The following is a 19,575-nucleotide window of genomic DNA, read 5'->3' on the forward strand; positions in this document are numbered from 1 at the left end:
ATGTGTTTTTAAGTATACCCCACTCCTTATTTAGAAGGAGTGACTTTGTGACCATAAATCCAGGTCCAAAAGAGCCTTCTTTTCCGTGTACTTATTTATGTTTTGCTCATCTTCACACTATATGCAGTACTTCTATACAAGGATATCAACATCTTTGATTTATAGGCATTCCTTAGCTCCTTTGCTGTGTGCATATTTTCAACATCTCTTTTGTTATAAAGCTATATGTCAATGAACTGTTTTCATGAAAAGTAATTTAAATGTTTTATTTTTCAGCAGGGGAAAGAAGCAAAGAAGAAAAGAGAAAAAAGGCAACAAGAGCTTACTAAACTGACTAGTAAATTCTTTCTGAATTCATCCCTGTTAATGTTCCCTATGCCCCTCAAGAACTGGTTTTGTCATCTGGACTTCGAGGGACCAAAGATATTCTAATATGGCTCTATCATTCTGTTTAATTTACTCTCTCTTATACTTGATAGATTGCATTTTTAATATTGACTATTTTTAATAATTGTTTTCATTTTTAATTGTTTTATTTAATTGTTGTATGCCAAATGGAATCATTTTGTGTGAGATGAGTGGCCATATAAATGTGATAAACCAACCAACCAACCAACAATAAATAAATAAATAGTCATTGCAATAGGAATGCAAGAGAAAATTGCTGTAGATTTGCCAGTCCCAATAACTATAATAATTTCCTGGACAGGGAGACCTTGCTCACAGTCAGTCATGCCTTGGTCACTTCCTGTTTAGATTACTGCAATATGCTTCTCATGGGTCTGTGGTGGAAGATACCTGAAAGCTTTCACTAGTCCAGAATGTGGTAGCATGGGCAATGGTGGGTCCTCCTAAGTTTACCCATGTTACACCTTGTTATGTGAAACTGCATTATGAAGTTTGATGTTTGATGATGTTTAATAAATTTATAGGCCTCCCAATCCCGAAGGACTCCGGGAAGCTTACAACAATGCATTTAAAAAATAAAAAAGTTAAAAACACAGAAACATAGATTAAAAAAGACCACAACATACACCCAGTCTAATCGGCGCTGGAACTCAATCATGAGCTCAACAGCCCGGGGCCTGCCGGAATAGCCAGGTCTTAATAGCCTTTCGGAAGGCCATGAGAGTGGATAGAGTCCGGATCTCTGGGGGCAGTTTATTCCAGAGGGTTGGAGCGGCTCCAGTGAAGGCCCTCCCCCGGGTGGTTGTCAGCCGACATTGTCTGGCTGATGGCATCCGGAAAAGGCCCACCCTGTGCGATCTTATCAGTCATTGGGAAGTATGTGGCAGAAGACGGTCTCGCAGATATCCATGTCCTAGGTCATATAGGGCTTTAAAGGTAATGACCAGCACCTTGAATTGCGCCCGGAGACCAATAGGAAGCCAGGAGGATAGGTGTGATGTGGGTGTACCTTGGTACACCCAATATCGCTTGCGCGGCTGCATTCTGGACTAGCTGTAGTCTCCGAACACTTTTCAGGGGCAGCCCCATGTAGAGATATCTTCTGGTTTCCTTCCAGATGCAATTCAAGGTGCTGGTTGTTAGTTTTAAAGCCCCATATGACACTGAGCCAGGTTATAAGAGGAAATATTTTTCTCTAAGGACATCTCTACCCATTTTAGCTCCCTTCCCTAAACTCTGCCATTGTATGAATTCTGTGCTTTTCTGTGGCAGCCCCACCTTATGGGAAATTGGCAAACTCTCCTTTCCTAGATTTTCAAAAAGCATTTCAGATTTGCCTGTTATTGGGAGCTACCAATCTTTAGTATAAGGTGAGTGGTCCTAGAAATGTTTTAAATCAGCAAATGAATAAATAAATAAGGTATGCCTCTGCAGAACTAGCAAACAGTTTTCTCACTTTGAGACATCAATTCTCGGTGATTCTAATGTATAAAATGCCAGCTGAGAAGAAATATCTGTCTGCTCAAAGAACTTCATGGTTGTGGCAATCATAGATTATATATTTGTCAGAAAAATGCAAACACTGACATCTGGAAGCTGAAGCCATTAAAAATGGTTATGAAATTGAATCAGGTATATACAGATGGAATTTTTCAAAGGAAATTAAATTATATCATTTTCCCTGTAATTCATGGGGTATATTTACAGACCAGATCTTCTACTGTAGTATTCCATTGTTTAAAGAAATTGTTTCAGCAAAGAACAGAAAAAAATATTTTAAAAATAAGGACATAATTGCACACTCCACGGACTCTATAAAACTGTAGGGTCCACAGGATAATATAAGTTGTTCACAGTTTGAAACCATTAACCAGTCATTGCTTCTTTGCTATCAGGCTTTCAGCTAAAACAAAAGTGTATTATGCAAGTCAGAGAGACTTTGGACCTACTGTATCAAAAATTCTCTGTATCCACTTTTTTGAGAAGTGGTGAAACTATATCAGGATTGCTAAGATAAAGGTAAAGATTCCCCTGCCCATGCATGCTAGTCGTTTCCGACTCTAGGGGGTGGTGCTCATCTCCATTTCTAAGCCAAAGAGCCAGTGCTGTCTGAAGATGTCTCCGTAGTCATGTGGCCAGCATGACTAAATGCCAAAGGGGCAACTCCAAAGTTGTTCCAATTTTTCTATTTGCATTTTTTATGTGCTTTCAAACTGCTAAGTTGGCAGAAGCTGGGACAAGTAATGGGAGCTCACTCCATTACATGGCACTAGGGATTAGAACAACTGAGATGATGAACTTCTGATTGACAAGTTCAGCGTCTTAGCCACTGAGCCACCATGTCCCTTCTGTTATCCCGTCAGGAATGCTAGGCCTGCTTTAAAACAAGAGAGAGAACACTACCACAATTCATCATGCCCATGCATTTTCTCTGCCTAATTGAAACCTGGCTTTGCAGTTCTTTTGGCCCAAATCTCTCAACCTCTCTCTCACTTGTATGATTGAGAAGAGAAATCTGTTTGAAAATTTATGGAACAGTCTAATAATGATTGCTAAATGTAATCTAAAACTATAATGACATATGGAAATGTTCTTAGGAAACAGAAGGAAGAACCACAGACTGGAAAATAGGCAAGTAAAAAGAAACCTCAGCCCACAGAAGGAGAGGTCGCATGGGAAGTGTCACAGAAAGGACTCTCCCCAGTTTTCAGAAAACTAAAATGAGGGGAGGGGACGAATTCTTTCTTTTCTTGCAAGATAGTATTATTGTAAGAATTGTGCTTCTTGTCTGAACTACCTTGAAAGGCTAACAGAAAATGAGACCAAACCAATACCTTTTTCAGTTGGCCATGCACCTTAGTGGGAAAGCAAAGAAGTGGTGTGTTACATATAACAAACATTAGGCAAATTTGAGTCCTAAGCGTATCGGTTTAATAGGTGTGTATGTGTGAGCCATATATCTGCCATGTGTATGATGTGTATGAGAAATTTCTTCATAAAATTAGTAACACATGGCCTATAGTTCCAGTTGTTCCCAAATGACAGGGATAGACTCTCCCTCCGAGATGAAGAGCTATCTTCCAGGAAAGATAAAGACATGCTAAAATATGGTAAGGCAAAGACCCTATAAGATTTTGTAGTAGCAAGATTGTTTTAATATTCAGCCAGGGCAAAAGGTTTATTTTAGTCACCCCACTCCCCCGCAATCTTAGATCAGGTCTTTTTTCCCCCCTAAGGAAAGACTTAAAGAGAAGTTAGTCAAACTAGAAATTTCTGTCTGTCTGTCTGTCTGTCTGTCTGTCTGTCTATCTATCTATCTATCTATCTATCTATCTATCTATCATTTATCTATCTATCTATCATTTATCTAGCTATCTATCATCTATCTAACATTCTACTTTAATATGAAAAAAAAGAAAATAAAAAAGGAATTAAGTCCTGCTAAATTGCATAGATCTTATGACAATTTCAGACTTTCATGGAAAACACTTGATCTCCAATCAAACAGAGAGCCTGTTTATACTATTTTCTGCATGTTTCTGGAAATTATTTATATTAACTCATAAATAACTTAATCAGAATCAAAAAAATAAATCCATTTAATCATGTATAGGAAATTCCCTTGACTTTTAAAGGAGTAATGGTGTCACAGAAACATTGCAGAAATCAAATACGACTTGATTTCAGAAAAACACCTACCTGAGTATCCAGTTATATCCATTGCTTTGAGATTCCTGCATTTAATGACTGTTAGAGTGAGGCGACCTGCAGTTGGCAGGTAACAAAGGGAAAACATGATCTCTCCCAGATCCACACTTTCCTTTAATAAAAGAGAGAACATAAAGTGTCAGAAAAAAATAAAAGAATTTATTTTCACTTGCAATTTTTTTTTACCTTACCTACATTTTTTACAGCTCCTTGGTTTTCTTTACCCCCTACCTTCTCGAGGCAACACTTTGTTATTTAGTAACCTTTGAAAATGTTGCATATGCTGATAAACAAAGATGATGTGATAACTAGCTATCAGAAAATATATATGTAAATGTGTAGCAGATTTCTGCACTATTCAGATCACCTTGCAGAAGTCCTTCTATGATAGCGAGCCTCCTAAATTCATACACATTGGAATTTGGTTTCATTAAAGTATAGATTTTTGGAGTCATATCAAAACTGAATCATTGATTCATCAGGTGAATCGGGAAAGCTGGCCTTTGAGACCGTTGATCTGCTATTTGTAAAATGAGATAAATTATGGATAATAAGGATAGGATTGTAAGAGTGCCAGATAAAAGAAAATCAGCTTACATATGGTATATAAATATTCAATATATGAAACTTGCAGCCTTCAGAGCTGTCTGACCCTGTGATGCTACCTGGAAATGTAGCCAGAAGCTAATGAAAGCATGAAAAAGCATGATCTTAAATAATTGGGAAAACAGGAATAGGCTGTTAACTGGGAAACTAGAGAGAACAAAATTTGATCCTCATGCCATGCACTGAGAAGAATGCAGAAGCAGAAGATTGTGTATAGCCCTATAAGATACAGCTCACAATGTTCAGGAGATTTATCAAATGAGAATATAAGGTAGGGGTGAAATTTAGTAGGTTCTGACAAGTTCTGGAGAACTGATAGTGAAAATTTTGAGTAGTTTGGAGAACTGGCAAATACCATGTCTGGCTAGCCCCAGAGTGGGAAGATTTTGCAGTATCCTTTCCCTGCCATGCCCACCAAGCCATGCCCACAGAACCGGTAGTAAAGAGATTTGAATTTCATCACTGATATAAGGAGCTGCAGAGTTAGAAATCAGAAGTTTCTGTGCTATTTGTTGCTTTAAAGTAATAGAACATTAATATTTGGGGAAGGCAATAAGGAACTGAATATTTAGCTGTAGGTTAGCAGCACTATGTACTATATTTTTGTTCAGGAGTCTGTTCCACTGCATTTAATGAGACTTATTCTGAGTCTCAGCTACATGAAGACTTAGCTCCAGAACCTTAGGCTGAAAGACAGGCACATGGGAGTATATTTCACTGAATTTGATGGGATTTATTGTTGAGCAAACAAACAGCAGTTGGTTGTACAGCAGTTTTTACTCTTGTTAAACATGAAAGCAAAACAATTCTCATATGAGTTTAGATAACAAATGAAAGAAGTTTAAGGAGCTCTAGGTGGAAATCCTGCTATATATCAGACAGTTCAAGTTCCAGGTCAACGGGGTAATTCAAGAAACATATGAACTATAGAAAACATAGACCTGAGATAATAAGCACCCCATTTTGCTTGCTTATCTTTGCTTGTTTTAAAGGAAACTCAATGCAGTGCATGATTAGAGGGTGTACCATGTGTATTTTGCAATCAGCAATGGACAGTCTCCCTTGTCTTCTTCTTGCTCACCTATTAACCTGTCAAGCCTCTACTAGACCTGCCTCCACGGCAACAAAGACCTTTACAGGTGTTTTGGCCTCCACAAATGTCTTATTTTATCTCTTCATTTTCTAGCAATGGAACAGTAGAAAATGTCTGCTGAAATGAGGTTTAAACTAAGCAGGGTTAATTAATGTGCTTCAGGGTCAACACTTACTAGCCAACATGACTTTTGGGGAGAAAACCTTTTAGAAAATACTGACAAGTTTAAAATTGGTAAATTGTGTTGTGACCTGACTGAACAAGCTTTCCATGGACTGACAAGCTTTCCAGGGTCATTTGAATTGTTTTTCCTGTGATTTCTTGTAAAACTCCCCTCTTAATTTTAAGAGGTTGCTTTTCTTTTGGTCAAATAAAATTATTTAAGGTAATAATGCTATAACATAGAAACACTCAAAAGACCTATTATAATATATTTCTGTTTTGCCAAGTGTCGGCCAATACTAGGTGCCAGGCAACTGGTCCTTTGAGGATCCAGAGAACATCAACACACCAGTGAGTAAAGAGATTTCAAGCAATGGAGATACTCCAAGGCTCTGCGTGCAAATTACTGCTGAGCACCCAAGCCTGTGCTGAGAGGCTCCCAATCTCCCAATGCTTTTAGATCAGAACCCACTGCCTGGTAAGTGGCCAGAATCTGACACTTGGCAACACAATTTGTTTCTTCAAACTTTTCATGATCTCATCAAACCTTTTCTCAAGATAAGGCATTACACTATAACTATCTATTGTGTTCATATTAATCCTTAAAATGTAAATCTAAGTCTCGAGAGCGGAAAAAACCAAGGTCTTTTGCATAACCCTAGGTGGCGCCCTGTAACCTTGCTGAGATATGAAGCATCTCTACACATAACTTAAAAATGTGACAGGACAGAGGCCTGTTGATTGCTACCAGATTAAGTGTTAACTTGATAAATGCATTTATTTTACTACCAATATCTCACATTGATTGCTTCACAAATAAGATTTATCAAGGGTCACAGAGAAATTTCATAAAAATACTTTACTTTTTTCATTTTCTAATGACAGCACCAACTCTTATCTAGCAAGGATTTCAGTTGTCCAGCATGATAACATTTGCACTTGTATAAAATGTATGTGCATTGCATCAAATCCTTTATTTACAGTATATTCACATTTGGATTGCAATATGTTCCTGTGACATTGAATTAATAAGCAATGTTTTTTTCTTTACAGTATTAAAACATCAAAGGTAAGATGCAATGGAAGAGGGGGAAATATATCCTTGGGATGTGTCATGAGCTCATTAACTTGAATTTTGCTCTTAGAATTTAGAATAAATATTGATTATATCATAGAAAATCATTAATTCAACTGAAAATATATAATCCCCCACAAACACAGCACGCAAAGATGAGGTGATCAGTCATGGCTGATTCTCAAGATGATCTTTTAGGAAAAGGCTTATTAGAGTAAAGCTGGAGCATCATAAATCCCAGTGCTCTCCAATTCTTGATATACAGCTGGAGCAATTAATAACAGGATATTTTCCACCCATGAGATTAAAACCAGTTTTTAATCAGTAAATTCATAATGCATATCTAAAATCCTGCATTGCCTAGAAAGTTCTTTAGGCTTTCATTTGCTGATTAGCAGCTACCAAATATTGTTACTTCAAAAGTGGTTTTACACAAGCTTTGTATATACAGATTTCTGGGGACAGAAATCACTTCATGTTGCTCTTCATTTCGAGTCAAATGGTTATACAGTATAATTGGCAGAAAGTTGTACTTCACACAAGGGTGTCAAACGGGATGTGTCATGTGCAGGCCATGCCCGCCCCAGCTCCATGACAGGAAAAAACATTGTGATACGTCACATGACGGCAGCCTGACATGGCACGTTTGCCCCCCACCCCACCCCACCTAGAGGAAGTTCTCTTTCCAGAGTAACTATATTATGCAGGCCTACTAGTTAGAACATAATCAAATGCCTTTCATTTACAGCATCAGATATAATGAGCCTGGCTGCCCAGTGTGTGGCTACACTGAGAGAACCATTATATATTTCTGGTATATTCTAATGAGAAATGTTTGAGCTTAATTGAGATTAACATGTTAAAAATTCTACTTTAGAAGAACTGAATCCCTTCCCATTACTCAGTGGTGACAGCTGCCAAAGCAGTTCAACTCTAATCAGGGCTGCAATCAGTGAACATTACATACTTACTTCCAGATAAACTTTTGGAAGCCTACACAATGTGGTTGACTCATCATTTGACCTATGTTCATACTACTTCATCTTCTTTTTCTAGCTCTAAGCCCAGGAAGTTTCAGTTCATTTAACAATAGAAAAGAAAATATTGCTGGGGAGTCTGTAGAGCATTATACATTGGATGTCAGTGAAAACAAATTTTGAACTAACTATTTTTGTCAGATCATTATGCAGAAGTGATGAAACTATAGTATGCAACAATAGTTTAGATGAAATGATGATAGTTCATCTCAGGCTTGGTGAACAAAGATCAGGACTGAACTGAAAAGGTTATTATACTTTACACTTTTCAAAGATTATTCCCAGTTCATCCATGACATTTTATGTTCACTAACTTCTCATACACTTCTAAAAATGACAACTTGATAGCCTATTAGTTAATGGAATTATCGTAGTTGCTCATCATTTTAAGTTACATTTCTATGTTCGCTCCTTCTTACACATGAAACATTTTGGTGCAAGAATACCAAAATTTTAATGGATCTCAAGGTATATCACCAAGCATCATGTGATTTGATTACCTCACAAGATTTCAGCATGTTTTGAAGGTCTATTTATTGTGGCGTTCATTATAGACTATCCATGTTAGCCTCACAGACTACCAGTAGTTACTGTGCTACACCTTGGACCCAATGAACTATTAATGAGCTGCTTATCTGGAGTTTCCAGCAGCTAATTCCCATTGGCATTGATAGTAAAAAGAAAGAGAAAGGAGAGAAAGAAAATACACCCCCTCCTCCCAGGAACAGCATTATAATGTGTTTCATATTTCCTATTGGACATCCCAGAAAAAAGCATGGACTATAAATCTGTAGCAGACCTTGCTGAGAATATGTAGGGGCATATTATTGCAGCCTTTGCTACTATTGAAGAGAATCCCTGCTTTCAACACTTAATGATAATGGTTTTCAGTATGGAAACTGAGGTGAGATAATGGTTTTTGAAGAAAATGGGTGTGATGCAGTCGGATGTAATTGTGTTAAATCACTCTGGTTCACTGGAGATTTAACAGAATTCTTCCAAAAAAGATCTTCATAACCTGATCCTAAATATTCAGAAATCTAATTGCAATTAAATGCATTTTTTCCTTTTCCTTTTTATTTTAAGATGGCAGTTATATAGACTCATAATGCTATCTTATTCTTGCCTTTTATTTACTCTTTTAAAACAATGAGAAAGAGGCCTACCCGAAGATCAAAAAAGCTGATTTCAAAATAACTCCTAAAATTATAGTGTATTGGAAATATATAGTCTAAATGCTCCATGGTATTTCTGAATGTAATCTGTATGTTGGTTTTAGAGCAGCCTTTCTCAAACATTTTATCCTGAAAGAACCCTTGAAATAATTTTCCCTGAACCCCTTGATATAATCTCAGGAAACATTTGTACAAAAATCACCAAAAAATATGAAAACTTCGTGATGCAATTTAATGCTAACCTACACAATCCATGTTTCACAAGATTTACAATGGCAAGGTGGCAGGTTGGAAGCCGAATCGCACAGTGTGAACATTCCTACCAGGTCATGTGCTAGCATTGTGCAGTGTGCAAAATAAAGAAAATGTTTTACTCTACTATCTGGATCATCAGCTTTAATTTCCACCAGCAAACTAAAAAGAGTTAAGTTCATTCCCCCATCTCTTTTCTCCTATAAAAATTGCCCTATATTGATGCTTCCTTCTACCAATATGTGGATCTCATTGTTCTCTCTCTCCTACAATTGTATGCTGAACAACATTATTAGTACCAATAAAAGAGAATATTAGTCTGATGATGTTCTAGAACATCTAGCACTGATGATATTATCTAACGTGGGTAATGAAATGTCTGCAAGAAAAACAACCAAGCTCAGAGAGCACCAAGGACCCTCTCAACACAATCAGTAGGAATGATCAGTAGTAAAGTGTCTATTATGTGTTTATTACTACAACATATGATCTTTTCCCAGAAACTCTGAAAACTTTACAGTGCTAATACAATAAGATCAAAAACAAAACTCAATAAATATGTTTATGAACAATCAATCTGAAATGCCATAATTTAGGAATAGCCTGGTCTTATTTGTCCCCAAATGTGTTTATGAAGCACCATGGTTTTATAGCCAACAGTTTTTCAAGCAATTACAGAATTAGTGAAAATTGGGAAATAATTACTTAAAAAGCTACCTCTGAATAGGACTACTTGTTTGGTGGGTTAGCTATTTGTTTGTTTGCTTGTTTGGTTGGTTGGTTGAGTTTTTTAAAAGTGCAGAATTCAATGTTGTGGTAATTTTAAATAAGAAAGCATTTAAATTTCTGTTCTCTGGAAGGAAGGAGATACCTAACTTGTTAGTATAGCTAAGGGGAAACCATATATTGATAATATTTATGTCAGCATTATAAAATGTATTATTTGTCAGAAGCAATGTGCTCACAGATTTGTTACCTGAGATTTCTTTTTTTAAATGAATGTTCTTTTAAGTTCAAAAGTAAATAAATAGAAAATACTATTATAGCCAATGGGTGGCCTGCAACCCCAGCCCTAGTCCACTAGGCCAGAAAAAAAAAACAAATTTAAGCTGATGTGATAGGTAGCATCGTACGGGACTAACAGGGAATTTTTCACCATTTTTCTTTATTGTAAATCCACCTCCATTTATGAGAACCATTACTAGTTCTCTGCTACAAGAGAGTGGGGATATCATAATTATCCTTTTCACTTTCTGACTTCTTAAAAGAAGGGAATATTGTTGGTATATTTGGAATTAGTGCTACGATAGATAGATCTGGAATTTGTGTGACATACTTATCCCACCCTCTGTTTTATTTTTCGACCTCCAGAGAGGGGTTGCAACTCAAAATTACACACTGGAGTTCATTTCAGCCATAAACTTGGAAGCGATAGTCAACTCTTAAGTAGGTGATGTGGGGCAGGAGTAGTTGATTAACCCAGATAAGTTTGCTTAATTTCAAAGAGGACTAGATCTGTTTGGATCTAAATCTCTCTAGGTTGATCGGCAAACAAATTGTTTTTGTTGTTTGCATGTCATATTTAACTCTCCCAACAGTTAAGCATGTTGTACAAATAGAGCCAGAAAATATTAGTAAAACTGGTAAGTAGACTTGATTTGGCAAGATTTGTCTGTACAACATGGATGAAATGCTGAATTAGTTAATCCGGTGTTGACAACAACAACAACAATAACAACAACAAAGGACATAATCAGAATGAAAGCCAAGAGAATACATGCAATAATATCATTGTTTTGCTTTCAACAAACCTGCCCTTTAGAAAAGAAAGGCCATAGCTCGGAAGGTAGCTTAGCAGCAAATAGAACTGCTGTGAGTTGTTGCCAAGCCTGTTATTTGCAACTGTAAGAAATAAATGTCTTTGATTCACTTATTCTTTTTAGAGGGGGAAGGCTACTGTGAATGATACTCTTCTTTAGTGGTTACTTGGCTTCCTGGGACTTTTAAACTATGTTTTAAAAACACCCTGAAAATCTTTATTTTAAAATATAACAAAAATATGCAGCCACAGTAACATCATTTTTTCTTTAGTCATCTGCATTCAAAATATATTTGTTCTACCTAGATATATTAATTGAAATTACAGGAACTGGTTTGTCTTCCAATTCTGAAAAGCTTAAATGAATTTGGACCTTGTAAAATTTAAGAAAGGTGGAAAGGTGTCTTTTTGAGGGGAGAGGGATTCTAAATGAATAGAGCAGTTTCTGTCGTGTGTGACAAAATGTAATTTAAGCAGAGAAATTGAACATTCATTGTAATCTGAAGAAAAGGTTAGGTTTGAAAGCACATCTGCAAAGCTGATAAAGACTTGACAGGACTTTCAAGAATCGTGACACACATTACCTTCCTTTATTAACTATTAGTTAATCAAGACACATTATACTATAGAAATCTGTCAAAAAGCCAACCTGCTTCCAGAGCTTCAAACATCAGCATTAATATTAGCTTACAAAAGGAGACATCACTCCGGCCATCCAGACCCTACGCCCTGCTACACATTCGGCTACCCGGATCCAACATCTTTGGCGGTCCTTATAACCATCTGGACTTTTGGGACTTTTCGACCTTACCAGAGGGGGGGAAACGCCACCCTCCCCCTCCTGTATACCCTCAATGGATTGGAGCTGGGCTCTTAATTATTTTATTAACTATTTAACTATTAACAACTGCGCAATCTATCTTTTCTTCTCTTTTTCTTTCTCCTTTTTCTTCTTTCTTTTGTATGGGATATGCATGGGATATGTATGTGATTGAGTGAATGTTCCCACTTTTTATTACCTATTATTGTTGTATTTTTTGTGTTTTTAATTACTACGTGGGGATTGCCTGGGTGAGTGAATGAGTATGTATGATTCGGAGGACCTGCTGAGGAATGCGGGGGGGCACTGGGGTGGTTGGGGGGACCAGAGACACGGGAGAGGGCCGGAGCATTACGGTCGTAACAGGGAGGGGCAGATATGGCGGGGACTTTAGGGCTGGCCATTACCGGGGAAGGAGGGTTCGCTACATTACAGAGATCCCTCCTTCCGGCCCTATGAGTCCCACTCCGAGGCCAGATGGCGCGAGTAATCAGGACCCTGGTCTCAGGCTGCTGTCGCTAAATGCCAGGTCTGTGGTTCACAAGGCTCCCCTCGTCCGGGACTTAATTTTAGACGAGAGGGCAGACCTGGCATGTATTACTGAAACCTGGCTGGGCCCGGAGGGAGGAGTCCCCCTCATAGAGATGTGCCCAGAAGGATTTCAGGTGCTGCACCAGCCGAGAGCCCAGGGAAGGGGTGGGGGTGTGGCTATCGTTATCCGGGAGTCGTTAGTACCTCGTAGGATCCCTGCTCCGGAGCTTGTCGGGTGTGAGTCTCTGCTGGTAAAGTTGGACCTCAAGGGTCAAGTGGGTTTGCTGTTAACGTACCTGCCTCCCAACAGCATTGCAGCAGCCCTCCCCTCGCTCCTCGAGTCGGTAGCCGAGCTAGCAATTGAGTTCCCTAGACTTATGGTCTTGGGGGACTTCAATTTGCCTTCGCTCGGTGAACACTCTGATGGGGCGCAGGAGTTCATGGCTTCCATGAAGGCCATGGGCTTGACCCAGGTAATCCGGGGCCCAACCCACTCAGCGGGTCACATGCTCGACCTCGTATTTCTCTCGGAGCAGTGGACTTGTGATCTTGGTCTGAGGGGTAATGAGATCATACCCCTGTCGTGGTCAGACCACTGCCTACTGAGGCTCGACTTTCGGAGACCAAACCCCCACTGTAGGGAGGAGGAACCGACCAAGTGGTTCCGCCCCAGGCGACTTATGGAGCCTCTGAGGTTCCAGACAGAGCTTGGGGTTATTCCTGATACTCTCGCCCACATTCCGGTGGAGACTCTGGTTGCTGCCTGGCACTCGGCAGCATCGGAGACCTTTGACCGGATTGCGCCACTACGGCCCCTCCGAGGCGGCGGATCCCGGAGGCCTCCTTGGTTCACCGAGGAGGTCCGGGAGATGAAGCGCCAGAGGAGACACCTAGAGCACCTATGGAGGTCCGATAAATCCGAATCGAACCGAGCAATCCTAACAACCAGCACCAAGGAGTACATCAGGGCACTTAGGGCAGCAAAAAGATCTCATATTGCCACCTTGGTTGCGTCCGCTGAGTCCCGCCCAGCCGCCCTGTTTAGGATAACCCGCTCCCTCCTAAATAGGAGGGATACGGGGGAACCCTTGCAGGGTAGAGCTGAGGATTATGCCCAATTCTTAGCGGACAAAATTGCTCGGTTCCGGTCGGATTTGGACTCCATCCCTGCAGTTCCAGCCGAGGCACAAGAGGATGAATTGGTAGACCACCTCTGGGTTGAGTTTCAGGATGTTGCCCCTGGGGATGTGGACAAGGCCATGAGAGCTGTGAGTGCCTCCACCTGTGTACTGGACCCGTGTCCCTCATGGCTGGTTGCTGGATCCAGGCAGTTGTTACCGCCTCTCTTCGGGAGGGGCACTTCCCCGCCGCACTTAAAGCAGCGGTGGTGAGGCCCCTCCTGAAGAAGCCATCTTTGGATCCAGCTGTCCTTAACAACTACCGTCCAGTCTCCAACCTCCCTTTTGTTGGGAAGGTTGTCGAGAAGGTGGTGGCCTTCCAGCTTCAACGGTCCTTGGAGGAAGCAAGTTATCTCGACCCCTTCCAGTCGGGCTTCAGACCTGGTTACAGCACAGAAACCGCTTTGGTCGCATTGACCGATGATCTCTGGAGAGCCAGAGACGGAGGCCATGCCTCCATCCTGGTTCTCCTTGACCTCTCGGCGGTTTTCGATACCATCGACCATGGTATCCTTCTGCGACGACTGCGGGAGGTGGGGGTGGGAGGCACTGTTTTACAGTGGTTCTCCTCCTACCTCTCGGACAGGTCACAGTCGGTGTTAGTGGGGGGGCAGAGATCGACCCCTAGGCCCCTAACATATGGGGTGCCACAGGGTTCGGTCTTATCCCCCCTACTATTTAACATCTACATGAAACCGCTGGGTGAGATCATTCGGAGGCACGGGATAAGATACCATCAATACGCGGACGATACTCAGTTGTATCTGTCCACCCCGTGCCAACTCAATGAAGCGGTGGACGTGATGAACCGGGGTCTTGAGGCCGTTATGGACTGGATGAGGGCTAACAAGCTTGTACTCAACCCGGAGAAGACCGAGTGGCTGTTGTGTTTTCCTCCCAATAATTCGATCAGTGTTCCATCGCTCAGGCTGGGGGGTCAAATTTTATACCCCTCAGAGAGGGTTTGCAACTTGGGAGTCCTCCTGGATCCACAGCTGACTTTCGACCACCATTTGACGGCTGTGACCAGGGGGGCATTTGCCCAGGTTCGCCTGGTGCACTAGTTGCGACCCTACCTGAACCGGGAGGCCCTCACAACAGTCACTCGGGCCCTTGTGACCTCTAGGCTGGAATACTGCAATGTGCTCTACATGGGGCTGCCCTTGAAGAGCATCCGGCGACTTCAGCTAGTCCAGAACGCGGCCGCACGAGTGATTGTGGGTGCACCTCGGTTCGCCCACATAACACCTATCCTCCGCGAGCTGCGCTGGCTACCTGTTGATCTCCGGGTACGCTTCAAGGTGCTACTTGTCACTCATAAAGCCCTCCATGGTAGTGGATCTGCGTACTTGAGAGACCGCCTCCTGCCAATTACCTCCCTGCGACCAATTAGATCACATAGATTAGGCCTCCTCCGAGTTCCATCTGCCAGTCAGTGCCGACTGGCAACTACACGGAGGAGAGCCTTTTCAGTAGTAGCTCCGACCCTTTGGAACGATCTCCCCGTGGAGATTCGTATCCTCACCACCGTCCAGACCTTCCGCACAGCCCTTAAGACCTGGCTAGCCCGTCAGGCCTGGGGATAAAGCTAATTTGTCCCCACCCGAATGATGAATGAATGTTGCTTACTATTTTACTTCTATGTATTGTTTGTGTCTATTGTCTGTACCCTCCCTTCCTTATTTTATGTAAGCCGCCCTGAGTCCCCTCAGGGAAAAAGGCGGCCTATAAATACCAATAAAATAAAATAAAATAAATAAAGATTTGATGACAAAACTTCATTGTATGTGTCAGGGGTCCCCAACCCCGGGCCGTGGCCCACTACTGGACCTTGAACTGTTTGGAACTAGGCCGCGGAAATGGCGAGTGAGCACATGTACATCCCCCCTTGTGTGAACAGCGGGTGAGCAGCTGGTGAGCATGTACAGGTGTATGCTCCATTTGTGCAAACAGTGAGTGTGTGTGCCTGCAACTATGAAAATGGAACCTTGCATGCGCTCACACACATGTGCTTGTCCACCACCAGAACCATCCCCGCCCCCTCGTTAGTCCACAAAGCTGGAAATGTTGAGGAATTCTGGTGTAGGTAAATCAACAAGAAATTTAGCAAAGAAGATAGGTTGGGGATTATGCGTTTTTGCTTCTTCACAGTTATTTCATTTAAAAGCTTCAGGAAGGGAGGAAGGGAGGGAGGGAAACTATTATTTGAACATAAAGTATGTATATAAGCTTTAAGAGGCTGTTAAAATAAAGGAATTTCTATAATAAATGCTATTGTCCAATTTATTAAAAACATTGTTAAAGTGCCAACAGATCTAAACACTGTTATGCACAGTAATACTGGACACAATACTACATTGCTAAATTTTGCTTTAACTTATTTTCATATCCTAAAACAAGACAACCTTTTTACTTCAAGCATTTGTATGCTGTTCTCTCCCCAGCTCAGAAGGCAGGGGCATATTTGAGATCATGGAATGATCTACCTGGCAAAGGAGATGCTTCAGATACATCGATCCCAGGCTGCATGGCTTTGTAAGTCAAAACCAGCATTTCACCTTGATAGGGAATAACGTGCCTCCTCGAGCAACAGCAAGGAATGAGTTCAATACATTTATCTGTGTTTTGTCTAGGTTGGCTTTAATGGTAAGCTCCTGCCAGACAAACTGATAAATGACTCCCTTACTCAACAGGAGCCAGAACAAATCACAGAACACGGTAGAACTTGAAGTGGTGGCAACATAACTTTGCCTTGCACTGATACAAGGACATCATTTGGAAATGAGAACACTTTTAGGGAGATAGATTGATTCCACTTAGTACATGAATAAAAGACAGTATCATGAATAGAAAGAAAAATAATAATATATTGCCAGAAAAAGGAATGAAAAAGATTAATTTAGTCAAATGCATCTCAATAGGTTTAACGTAATAATAAGGTTTGGTGATCGACAATGTAAAAGAAAGAATAAATTATTTTAAAGGAATTTTTTGACTAGCTGATATTTGAAATTGAGTCTTGGGGATTTGCAAGGTTTTAGATAGTATCACTAACATATCACAAAGGTATTGCAAAGGTATCACTATTATAAAATGTTTGATCCTATATAGTACTTCTGAGAAACTGTGCCTACCTGTATTGAGAATGTGCAACATTTTTGGGGCTGAAAGTTTTACTTGGCTTTTGAATGAAAAGGTGGGAATCATACAAAAACTGCATGTAATTTTATTAAAATTATATATGAAGTATGATTATTCCCCACATTTTTACCATGCTCACCTGGGTCTTTCATTATATTAAAAATTAAAATCCAGGAGAAACTTTTGGAGATACTCTTAGAGTATCATTGTACCATTGAGGCTTCAGAAGGTCTTGCGTTGCTGTAGGTCTGTGTGCATGGCACTGGCACCCATGCATACTGCTGAAGTAAATGAATAATGCAGAAGAAAATACTTCGGCTTTTATGAAATAAAGTAATTCCATAGTGAGGGGAAAATCTTGCTGAGTGCCTTTATTCACCTATGGGAAGACTGAGGGCTAAAACTTTCTCAATGAGTGACATCAAGAGACTTAATATTTGATATTTTCTCATGCAAGTCAGTTGTGCTGTTATGATTTTTATTTATTGATTGGATCTGTGTACCTGCCTATCTCATCAAAACAACTATGAGCAGCACACAACAGGATAAAATGAGCAGATAGGGAAAATAATCTACATTAAGAAACAAATAGTATGAAAAATAAATATATAAACCAGTAGGCCAAGAGAGATTGAGAACATATTATAATAGCAATAGCACTTAGATTTATATACCACTTCCCAGTGCTTTACAGCCCTCTCTAAATGGTTTACAAGGTCAGCATATTGCCCCCAACGAACTGGGTCCTCATTTTACCGACCTTGGAAGGATGGAAGGCTAAGTCAACCTTGAGCCTGGTGAGATTCAAACTGCCAAATTGCAGTTGTACATCATATTTTGTAACCTTAAATTAGGTGGTACACCACAACAATGATACACCTCAAGTGGCTAACTTACAGAATGCCAGGATACATTACTCCCAAGGAAATGAAATTTGGAATTTTTTTTTAACCACTTCACCCCCCCCCCTTGTGCTGCTGCTTTCAATACTACTTTCAATGGGCCCTGAGAACTTGGAAGGAGGGATGGAGCCACTGGCCTGGCTGCTGAGAAGGGAAGAAAAAGTGGAAGGGGAAGGGGGGAGATAGGTAAAGAGGGAGGGAGAAAGGGAGGGAGAAAGGGAGGAAGAAAGGAAGGAAAGAAGGGACTGCCAGCTTCCCACAAAGAAACTCAATGAGGATAACAATAGGATGTCAGAAATTACTCTCAATCCTACTGCTATTTTGTCTGCCCATGATCATTCTGTTTTTCATTTTAGGTCATCTCTGAAATGATGACCTACAGTTCATGGGTTGTCTAGTATATAGATATAAAACTGCTGTCCAAAGCATTAGCTATATACAGTAATCAGAAATTACATCTCTGTAATGCTCTTCAGGTATGAACTCAGCTATCAAATCCCGGGCTTGTTTCATATGCTTATTTATGGCTCCCTGACATTAAATTAGCATTTATCACTTCTGTTAACTCAAGTGTTTACATTACAAATGAAATGTTTTATGTAAATCTGACATTTGTAGAGTAAATAGAAAAAATGGAAAGATCAGAATCTCATTCTAGATTGTCTGTTGAACACATGTTCAATGGATACATATTTCTTTCAAAAGATGTAACTATAAATTCAACTTGCTAGAAACGAAATTCACTTACCATTTTTTTTCTTTTTAATTGGCAAGTCAGTCTTCTCAAGTTTTGCATCCCTGATCCTTTTTCCCATTGTACAATTCTATTTTAGTTAAGGTTTCAGCTCCCCTTTTAATCATTTTCTGAATTTCTAATGCAACCTATTTTCCTCCAAAGCACAATGCCCAAGAAAGCTTGCAGTACATCTACATCTGTTTGTGGTCCCTAAACAAAAAACTTTCCTAGACTGGACAGGGCCATTTAAGCCATTTCAGCATTTTGTAAGGAAGAAGTTAAAGCTTCGACTATATAGTTTTCCCTTAAATCCTAAAAATTCTGCCAAATGGATCCTAGATAAGTCATTTTTTGTAGTGTGGTTCTTGATATGCTATGCAAAAGTTGATGGGACTCTCATCTAAGTGGTGTTACAACATTGGATTAATAAAGTTTTAAAGATGAAAAAAATGCCTCTCTTGAAAAACACTATTTCATGATCCCACCCATATTATATTATAGCTCTGCCCTCGTTCTTGCTGCACTGATCTATGTAGTCCAAGCCATCTAGTTTACATTTTAGGGTTATTCAATAAATCATAGATTGATGTATAAAACAATGTTTTAGAATTATTCTAGCCTTGGCTGAAGAACAATATGCAAGTTTTTTTTATTTGTATGTTTGAAGTTTATATAGTTCATGCTTCTTGTGACTTCATTTCTTTTTTTCCCACACAATATTGTTTTCTTCCATTTTCTAACTGAATTTTCCTTGTTAAAGATAGTATCTCAGTTAAAGATATTAAGTGATCCATAATGCTAATGTCAGGAATATACAAAATTACATTAATATAAGGTCCTGGAGGATGTTGTAAGCTGCTAAAAAAATCCCCTAATGGCTGTGGATGACAAAGTAAATATATAAATTTCAACCTTATCAGCATCTCATTCTG

The 19,575-nt window shown here is 39.9% G+C and overlaps 1 protein-coding gene across 3 annotated transcripts in view; it reads right to left on the reverse strand.

The window, feature by feature from the left end:
• The window catches only part of SYT6 (synaptotagmin 6), a 150,578-nt gene that overhangs the window by 23,590 nt on the left and 107,413 nt on the right, over positions 1–19,575 (reverse strand). For all 3 annotated transcript variants that reach the window (XR_001312796.2, XR_015697339.1, XM_014054063.2), the window contains exon 4: positions 4,108–4,228. Coding sequence is in view for 1 of the 3 variants with exons in the window: in XM_014054063.2 (XP_013909538.1) it covers positions 4,108–4,228 (121 nt within the window). In the remaining 2 variants the exon portion in view is untranslated. The remainder of the gene's footprint in view (positions 1–4,107; positions 4,229–19,575) is intronic.

Source organism: Thamnophis sirtalis, unplaced genomic scaffold (genome assembly GCF_051295495.1).
Source record: "Thamnophis sirtalis isolate CommonGarterSnake01/CBP01778 unplaced genomic scaffold, rThaSir2_p1.2 scaffold_7, whole genome shotgun sequence".
Lineage (NCBI taxonomy): Eukaryota > Metazoa > Chordata > Lepidosauria > Squamata > Natricidae > Thamnophis > Thamnophis sirtalis.